This window comes from Colobus angolensis, unplaced genomic scaffold (assembly GCF_000951035.1).
Source record: "Colobus angolensis palliatus isolate OR3802 unplaced genomic scaffold, Cang.pa_1.0 Scaffold253, whole genome shotgun sequence".
Lineage (NCBI taxonomy): Eukaryota > Metazoa > Chordata > Mammalia > Primates > Cercopithecidae > Colobus > Colobus angolensis.
Genome location: NW_012115744.1, coordinates 814,762 through 824,478, shown reverse-complemented (window position 1 = coordinate 824,478; position 9,717 = coordinate 814,762). Strand labels below are relative to the sequence as shown.

The 9,717-nt window shown below is 56.4% G+C and overlaps 1 protein-coding gene across 1 annotated transcript in view; it reads right to left on the bottom strand.

The window, feature by feature from the left end:
- Positions 1–503: 503 nt before the first annotated feature.
- The window catches only part of ZMIZ2 (zinc finger, MIZ-type containing 2), a 14,743-nt gene continuing 5,529 nt past the window's right edge, over positions 504–9,717 (bottom strand). The window contains exons 8-17 of the mRNA XM_011946801.1: positions 9,068–9,212; positions 8,756–8,966; positions 7,722–7,827; positions 7,289–7,446; positions 5,829–5,896; positions 5,306–5,374; positions 4,734–4,978; positions 3,978–4,147; positions 3,648–3,890; positions 504–2,824 (exon numbers count right to left, since the gene is read on the bottom strand). Of these exons, the coding sequence (XP_011802191.1) occupies positions 2,717–2,824; positions 3,648–3,890; positions 3,978–4,147; positions 4,734–4,978; positions 5,306–5,374; positions 5,829–5,896; positions 7,289–7,446; positions 7,722–7,827; positions 8,756–8,966; positions 9,068–9,212 (1,523 nt within the window). The 3' untranslated portion in view covers positions 504–2,716. The remainder of the gene's footprint in view (positions 2,825–3,647; positions 3,891–3,977; positions 4,148–4,733; positions 4,979–5,305; positions 5,375–5,828; positions 5,897–7,288; positions 7,447–7,721; positions 7,828–8,755; positions 8,967–9,067; positions 9,213–9,717) is intronic.

Genomic DNA, 9,717 nt, shown 5'->3' with positions numbered 1-9,717 from the left:
TTCTAATTTTCCTAGTGACTTCTCCTTTGACCCTTTGGTTGTTAAAAAGTGTGTTCAATTTCTATGTATGTGTGAATTTTCATTTTCCTTCTGGTATAGATTTCTGGTTTTATTCCATCGTGATTGGAGAAGGTAGTTTGCAGGATTCCGATCTCTAATTTACTGGGACTTGCTTTGTACACTAACATGTGGTCCGTCCTGGAGGATGTTCGCTGTGCACTTAGGAACGTGTGCTCTGCTGCTGTTGGGTGGAGCGTTGTTAGGTCTGGTCAGCCTTTTGGTTTTTATGTAATACTTGGCACATACACAAGAAAATGTGTGACACAGAAAGTACAATAAAATGAAACCCACGAAGCCACCACTGACCCTGAGGTTCAGAACCTCCAGCATCTCTGCTCTTCCCTGAGCGCGGCCCCGTCCCCTCCCCACGGGTGAGTACTGTGTTGTGCTGACTCCCTGCCCTCCTTGGTGACTTTAGCACCTGGGTATGAATCCCATACGTATTTGGTTTTGAGATTTATAAAAATGGCATCATACTATATGAACTGTCTTGCTTTTTCGCCCCACATTGTTTCCGAGATGTGTTCGTGACGGAGCACAGGGCCACGGTGCCCACGCATTCTTCTGTCATTTCTAGGATGGGCTTCTGGGTTGTTTGCAGCCTTTTGCTTGTCCCAGTCTTCCGGTTTCTCCACTCCATCCAGGAGCATCACGTTTGCAACAGGTAGGGCAAGTGGTGCATCAGATGTTCAGGACACAGTTGTTTGACACCCAAGAAAGCAGGGCCCGGGGCCTGGATCAGGCCATGGCTGAGTGGGACAGCACTGGGCTGTCTCCACACCCAGCACCAGGAGTGTGTGCACTGCTGCTTCTTTTATTTCCTCCACTTCTGTTCCCTCGTCCAGAGAGGGCAGAAGAGCTGGAAACAGAGACTTTGTCAGGAAACAAGGAAGCCCACCTGTGTGGTCCCAAATGTTGCAGGGACAATGCTCACACCAGACACCTCCCTCCTTCTCCTCCCTGCAGCCTCTGGGCTCCCACAGATGCCCTCCTCTAGTGCCTCAAGGGGCAGGCCTTGGCCGCTAGCCTGAGGATGCCCAGTACTCCCCTTCTCCCCTAGGTTCCCATGTTCCCCCAGTTCTTGCCTCTCCTGCTGGCTGGCTGGGAAGGCCCCCAAGGATGGGGCCCAGGACAGGAGGAAAGGGTGACCCGGTCCCCCACCAAGCTGGACAGGCAGATGGTAGGCAGGACACACCTCTGCAATCTCTGGTAAGTGACAAGCAGAGGCCTCCCGGGGACAAGAGCTGAGAAGGAGCCCCTGGCTGGGCTGAGGCTGCCAAACAGCTGGCTCAGTGCCCCAGGGCAAGCCCAGATAAGGTGACATAGTGGCAAATGTCTCTGCTGGGCAAGCCTGGAACGCTTCACAGAATAGCTCTTCAGCTGAAGCCAACTTGGAAAATTCCAGGGAAAAGGAAATTTACTATGGGGCGGGAATAGCTGAGCCTTGGCTTGGAACATCCAGAGCTCAACCTGGGGTCCCAAAAGCCACTGGAAGGTCGACCCGGCCCCCAGAGCCTGCACAGGCTTTGCAGGCACAGAGGCCCAAGCTTTAGGCAGGTCGCTGGCTTACAGGGGAGAAAATAGTCCCTGGGAGCATGAAGGAGGGACTCGGCCAGGCCCAAGAGGGAGTCCTTTAATAGAGATCGGCACAGACAGGAGACACAACAGCCCGGGCACCCTGCTCGCACAGGCTGGGGCCCTGAGCCAACAGATGCAGTGGCTTCCTCCTCCCCCACCTGGGTGTGGAACCATGGGGTGGAGATGGAGAGGTGGCTTTAAAAAACACAGCTGTACTAATTCTTCACTTTCACAGAGAAGGGGAACTTGGGAGCGCAGCCCGCTACAGAATCTTTACACAGAGCTGAATCTGAGAGCCCACCCACCCGCCTCGGCCGGGCCGAAGCTCATTGTCCCCCACCCACTGGAGGTTCCTCCCTGATCTGTCTGCACATGGGAAGGAGCAGAGTGCACAGGGAGACCGGGCTGTACAACAGGAACATGCTGGCTGGACAGCTGGCTCCCCTTTCCCAGCTGTTAGTGTTTCTACACTATGTACATTGTTGTGCTTTGTAGCTCCCCCACCCCAAGGATTCTGCCTGAAGCTGGGGTGGGGAGAGGAACCCGACACGACACACGGCTGGGCTGCCAGAGCTCCAGGCCCCCAAGAAGCTGCCATTCAGCGAGGTTCCAAGAGCTGGACTGCCAGGCACAGGGACCACTGGAGCCAAAGACGCAGGGGACAGAGCCAGCCCTGCCAGATGCCCAGCTCTGCCCAGTGGAGTTGTTGAAACAGAAGGATCAACACTGGACAAGAAGCAGGCTGGGCGGGGGCAGGCAGGGGTGGAAGGACAAGGTGTGAGGCTGTGAGACCAGGGGTGTGAGGTGTGCATGGACAAGGCTGGAGAGGGCTGGGCAGGGGCACCTCAGCAAAAACCATTCTGCAGCAGCAGGCTTGGTAGAGGGAGGTGGCGAGGGCTGCTGGGCTGGGAGCCCCTCCAATCGAGCACAGGGCTGACAGCAGAAGGCTCTGGCTCCAGGTGTGTTTTGGGGGAGGTTTGGGAGAGACCACCGGGTGTCCCAGGGGGCTGGGCATGAAGGGCAGGGCTGTGGTGACAACTGTGAGCGTGTCCCCGCCGGGCCTGGGGTAAACACAGGATCAGTTGTTCTCAAACAGAGAGAGCAGGTCGTCATTGTTGTTTGTGGGGAGGTCGGGCGGTCCCAAGTAGGACAGTAGCTCATCAGGGTTGGTCAGTTCTGGGAGCAGCTGAGGACAAAGTGAACTATGTTAGCAGCTTTGGTCACTGACTGGACACACCTGAGTGGCCATCCTGTCACCACATCCCACCCAGGTGCAGTGGGAATGCTGAGCAGCCCCTCCCCACACACAGGCTGGGTGCGGGGCCCCACTATAGGCCTGCATGTGCTCAAGGAGGCACACGCCACCCCCAGGACCTCCCTGCAAGGCTGCTGAGGCCAGAACAGCTCGCAACATGCTGTTCAGTACCACCAGGAAATGGGATGTGAGGGAGCACAGCCACTCCACACATTCTCTGTGCACCGGCCTGCGTGGGGATCCCCACCATGATTCCCCGAGGTGAATGCTGGTGGTGGAATTCCACGCCCCTAGGATTTTCTGCTTAGAGCTGTTCTTCCTAACTTTTTTCATGTTGAACTTCAATGAGCTTCTATTATGGTCCAGGGACAGTCAGTTCTGTCTTTCATGTACTGAGTATGCACTCCCATTCTACCTGTGAGTCAAGGCCCAGGGCTACTGAGCAAATGGACAGATGAAATCTGACTCAAAGGACCGCACTGTCAGCTTCCAGCACAGTCTCTGAGGACTCTGTGTCCGCCCGTATGGCATCCAGGCCCCTCATGGACACAAATGTGGTACATCGCATCCCACCCACAGCTACTCCAGGTATCTAACTCGTGAACAAAAGCTGCATTTAGTTGACCTTATCTGACCAGCTCTCTGAGGGGTCACTGTCTTCCCTTCCACAACACACTCGGAACCCAGGGACAACAGACACACCACCTCTAGCCCTGGCTCCCACGCACTCCCTGGCATGGGGCCTGGTACTCACGTCCAGAGCTGGTTCCGGGGCCTCCCCAGCTCCAGACATGCTGGGGGGCCCCATCACGCCTGTGGCAGGACTGAAGGCCAGTTCGCCCGTGGGCCCTAAGCTCGCTTGGCCCAAGGACTGCCGGGACGCTGAGGGAGGGTTTGAATGGTGCAGCTGGGGACCTGGAGGGGCCCCAAGGTTGGAGGTGTGTAGTCCTGGTGTCCCAGGATTGTGAGTGGGGTCCAGGTGACCTGCTGGTGCCATCTGAAGACACAGAGAAGAACTTGTTAAAACAGCTCAGGGGCTTCCTTGGGGAGACAGGCCCCCTTGGCCTCTCGGCATGGCACTGACCTGGCCTGGTAGGCAGGCGGTAGACTTCTCTGGAGTCAGGAGGCTGCTGGGAATGTCAGACTGGTAGGAGATGGGGGGTGGCCCCGGGGTGAACTCAGCAAGGGTTGGGGTGCTGGGCGTGGTGGGTGGGAAGGACTCAGGGAAAGTTCCAGGCCCCAGGAAGCTGGAACCTGCAAGAGGAGAGTTGGGGTCTGGGTGAGGGCTGGGGAAGGCTACCGCTGGCAGAGGGGCCAGGAGGGAGGCTTGCTGTGGCATGGGTGGGACTTGCAGTGCTCACCCACAAACAACAGCGGGTTTTGCAGAAGTCGCTATTTGGAAAAGGGCATTTCTTCTCATTGCTGCCAAGGGAATTGGCCTTGGGACATTCCTAGGAGTGAAGGTCTTGGAGGTTATAGGAATGGGAGCAGCCACAAACGCACGCACCACGCGTGTGAGGTGGGTCCCAGAGGGGGGCCCCAGATGGGGCCAGTCTGTGGAGGTGTTCCAGCCAAGAGCCCCTTACTCCAAACAGGGGGAAGGAAGGGTGGAAGCCCCACTGTCTGTTTCCTAGGACCATAGCTGAAACTATGCCTTCACCGCCACGTCCCTGAGATGGGAGGGGCGGGAGGTGTCCCATGGCATGTTTTGTGTGGAAACACTGATAACCTAGGTGTGCAACCTGCATAGCCACATTCTTGCAGGTGAGGAGACTGATCTGGGGAGAGGGGCTATATGCCCAGGGTCATCTGAGGTTCAAGGCTAGCCTGCTGTACTTACCCTGGCCAGGGTAGTCGCTGGGGGCAGGGACTGAGGGGGGCTGCAGGGGGGCAAAAGGGGCAGCGCCGGGGCCCAGGGCGGCGATCATCTCCATCACGCTGGGCATGAGCACGTGGGCGGGGCTCACGGTGCGGCAGCGCTTCAGTGCCGGCCCGTCCGGCTCCTCCTTGATGTGCATGTCAGGCTTCACGGGCACTGGCTTCCAGCTGCATGTGGGGTCGATGGTGATCTCTTCATAGTCAGAGCTGGGCAGGGACATGTGGGGAATGGTTACCTCCTGGCCTGCTGCTGACCCGGCACCCACTGCCCCTCCCAGCCCTGGGCTAAGTTTTCAGGCAGTTTCCCCCCCTCAAATGCTTGCTGCCACCCAGCACCTTCCACGCCCAGCAGGACGCTGGGCCCAGCACCAACACTCAGGTAGGACATACACGCTGTCTCTGGCCTGGAATGCAGCCTGCTCCATGCTGGAAAGAGGCTGGAAGGCTGCACTTGGCAAGGGACATCCCCCTATACGTCCTGGGGCTGCCCTCCAGTGGCCACAGATGCAGGGATCACAGGAAGAGGATGCTTACTTCTGAATATAAATCAGGATGCCCAGCATGTACTGGTCCACCTCCAGGCCCTCCAGCAAAGCTGTCTTGCTGTGGGGAAAAAAAGGGACACAGCTCAGAGACCTTACACAACCTTGTCCTGGGCACAGGCCCTGTCATTTCTCAGCCCTGTCAGCTGTGACCCAGGATGAGGCAATCCTGTGTGAGGCAACTGAACAAGGTAACTCTGTGTGAGCTGACCCTGTGTGAGGTGACAGTACAAGGTGACCCTGTGCGACTGACCCTCGTGTGAGGTGGTAATAAGAGGTGACCCTGTGCATGTGGAGACCCTGTATGAAGTGACTCTGCACAAGATGACTACATGAGATGACCCTGCGTAAGGCCACCCTATACGAGCTCTCTGCACTGAGCTGCACAATCCCAGTCCATGCGGCGACTTCTCCCACCAGGCTTGTGTCTTTGATGATGCCATTGGAGGTTTCACCCATGAAAGCCTCTAAAAGCACCAGCCCCTCCCCCATCACACGCTGCATCTGAGACTCACTTGCACACAGGACACCTCCAAGTCCCCCGCTCACAGTTGAGCTGCAGGTACGACTCCAGGTCAAAGCACTACAGAGAGATGGGGAGAAAGTCAGTTTCTCATTGTGGGCAGGACAGGGAAGACCTGGTCACTCTGCAATCCATTTCCAGGAATGTGTGACTTATTTATATGCATATCTGAGATACTTCATTTACCAGGTTTTCCCTGCACCATCATGCTAATGGATCAAGGTTGGGAACAGCCTAAACAGCTCTCACTGGGACTAGAATGCCATGTGGCCAAAGCAAGAACTGGGCAGCTGTGCTGACTAGGACCCACTTCCAGAACATGGTGTTTTTGTTTGTTTTGCTTTGTTTTGAAACACAGTCTCGCTCTCTCGCCCAGGCTGGAGTGCAGTGGCTCGATCTCAGCTCACTGCAACCTCTGCCTCCCAGGTTCAAGCGATTCTCCTACCTCAGCCTCCTGAGTAGCTGGAATTACAGGCACACACCACCATGCCCCAACTAATTTTTATATTTTTAGTAGAGACAGGGTTTCACCATGCTGGCCAGGCTGGTCTCGAACTCCTTACCTCGTGATCCACCCGCCTTGGCCTCCCAAAGTGCTGGGATTACAGGCGTGAGTCACCACACCCGGCCTCAGAACATGGTGTTACATGAAGAAAAATGACAGCACAGAGCAGTTTGTGCAATAGGGACCACTATGTAACCACAGAGACAGTGGGCTGTGCGACTGTTTGTCCATACCCACAGTATTTCTGCAAAGACAGACACGCTAACGATGGTCACCCTTGCAGGTAGGGCAGGAAGACTGGACCCTGCAACCTTATGCCTTTCAAAACGTGAACTCTTGGCCGGATGCAGTGGCTCCCGCCTGTAATCCCAGCACTTTGGGAGGCTGAGGTGGGCAGATCATGAAGTCAGGAGATCGAGACCATCCTGGCTAAGACGGTGAAACCCCGTCTCTACTAAAAAAAATACGAAAAATTAACCGGGCATGGTGGCCCCCATCTCTACTAAAAAAAAAAATTAACCAGGCGTGGCGGCAGGGGCCTGTAGTCCCAGCTACTCGGGAGGCTGAGGCAGGAGAATGGCGTGAACCTGGGAGGCGGAGCTTGCAGTGAGTCGAGATTGCGCCACTGCACTCCAGCCTGGGCGACAGAGCGGGAGTATGTCTCAAAAAAAAAAAAAAAAATAAAAAAAAAAAAAAAAAAAAACTTGAACCCATAATGAAGCAGGCAGTAAAAAAGTTAGTAAAATGATAATTATATTTGGAAGAAAAAATAGCCTAGTCTTGGGGGAGCCAGGCCCACCTGCCTCCTTGATGGGGGAGGCCTGTCCTGTCAGCCTGACAGCCAAGGCACTAGGAGTTCATGTCTGTCCAGAGAATGACACTGATGTATTGACTCAAGATATCTTAGCAGCAGCAAATTCCACCAAGGTTCTGCAGTAACCACCTACCTGTATGTGGCGACAGTCATGACCTCGGGCGGGGAGCTGGATCCTGCGGAAGGTGATGGGGCACTTCAGGGACACCTTGATAGCTGTCTGCTCCACCCCGTCCTCTCCGTTGGGCCCAGGGGTGCCAGGGATGGTGCCACTGCTGAAGTTCCGCTTTACTGACATCAACAAGGTAATGGACTTGAGTAAAGGGTCCTCAAGATGGGGAGGTGTGAATGGGGATACCAACCAGGCAGGGACCCACTCACTGACCCACTGACAACTCTGAGGGGCCACCTGGAGCTAACCACTGCCCCTAATGCAGAGCCACCTGTCCAAGGAGATGACCTGGTGTGGCATGAGGAGGTGCCCGCAAGGAGGACTGTTTGGCTTGGGCATGGGCCACATAGAGTGTGGATGGCTGCCTGGCAGCTGAGGGGCAGGGGCCACTCACTCTTGGTGATGCAGTGCTCGGCAGGCAGGAGGCGCTTTTTGAGGAGGCCCTGCAGCACTGAGCGGACAGACGGGCGGTGCACTAGCTGTAGCACGAAGAGGTGGGACTGCAAAACAATGGGAGGATGTTGTTGGTGTCGTTGAGGGGAATTGGGCCAGGGGCCACCCTGGCCAGGTAAAGGGTGTGCTGGGGAGTGTGTGTCAGGGGCTGCCAGGTGGGGGAGGGACAAGGCTGAGGGCAGGGTGGGCTGGGCATGGAGGGTCAGCCAGTGACACTCCTCAGTGGCTTGGCCCCATCCAGCTGTCTTTCCTGGCCTCAGCGCCCTGCCCACACTTGTGCCCAATTCTGCAGCTGTGCTGGGCATCCTGCCTGTCTAATCATCACCCAGTCACCACCTCTCCATCAAGAGAATCACCTCAAGTCCCCTTGAACGTCCCCCCTGCTCACACATCCACAGTCACAGATGCTGGGTCTGTGTTGACATCTGCCATATCCCATAGAATGTGGTGTGTGGCCACCCCGTCCCCAAGGCCCTCACGCCCAGGCTGACTAGTGCACTCATAAGCCGTGCCTTTCTCCTCTAGCCCAAGGGTGACCCTGATGCTTGCTAGAATCGGTAATGCTTGATCAGCTGGGGACTCCGAGCTCCATGAGCTTTCTGCACAGCCTGGTTTCTCTTACATAATTAATGTGACCATCAAATCTAGTCAATTTATTCTAACTGGAAAACAGCTAGGGTGTATTACTGAATCGCTTTCCTAAAGGGCAAGGATGACAGATTAAAATGGAAATACAAGGCAGTAACAAGGAGAAGCAACGCATTTTTCTGAAATAATAAAGCCCCCATGGCCTGCTCTCCATCCCCCAAGGGGGCACACACGCTACAGCAGGCAGCAGGCAGCAGGCAGCAAAACAGCAGGAGGCGGCGGCCCGCCCATGTCCTGGCTCCGCTCCCACTGCGCCGCTGGGCCAGGCCCCGCCCACACCCCGCCCCACCCCATGGCACCGCCCCCACGGCGCCGCAGGACACGCACGCAGCAGCAGGCGGTGACGGTGATCTGGATGGTGTTGCGGCCTGGCTGACACACGTGCTTCAGGTAGAGTGGCTTGTGTGAGGTCTTGTTGTCGCCGCGCTCGATGGTTAGCGGCGTGGCATTGACGCTGACCTGCACCGAGGCTGGCCAGTTGGTGTTCATCTGCCGGTCCTCGTGGTGGTAGCACTTGAACTGCAACTCCAGGTCAGGCCTGCTTAGGAAGATGGGTGGACACCCAGAAAACGGGCCCTGAGAGTGTGGGAGGAGGAACAGAGCCACGTAGGGGTCAGGTGGGGGCCAGGCGGAGCTCACCTCAGCATCAGGGTCTTGTAGACTGAGTCTCGCAGCTGGAAGACGTGGTTGCTCACAGCCAGGTTGTGCTGCAGGCGGAAGGGCTCCAGGACCACCCCATCGCGCACAGGGAAGGTCAGCCGCAACTCGTCACAAGGCCCACTTCCTGGAAGCAGAGGCCACTGGCTGTGAGCTGGGCTGCCCCAGCCGGAGCATCTTGTGCCACTCAAGGAGGGCAGCGGCTTCCCAGTCACCTTCCCCGCAGGGACCTTGGCAAAGGGAGCCCCTCCTGTCAGGCACTGCTTGGCAGGCCTGAGTGGTGACCTGGGGCTGGGGCCGGGGCCATGGGCAGCATCTCTCCTGAGGCCTGGGCATTTGGTCGTGATGTTCTCCTTTGTCTCCTGCCTCAGTAGCCCAGCCCAAAGTCCCCTAAACCATAATAGGGGAACATGTCCCCAATCCAGACAGAAGCTGTTTCCAGTGCTTTCAGAGAGACTAGGAGGCCAAGGTGTGTGAGGGCCACCTGCAATTGCCCTACAGCTCCGTTTAGAGTTCTACGACCCCAACTTCTGCTGCTGTGGTCTCCCTGGAATGGGCTTCGGGGGGATTTATAAATCCCCTGAAATTATATACAACATTTTGTGCACAGGGGTATTTTTCTTTTTTTTTTT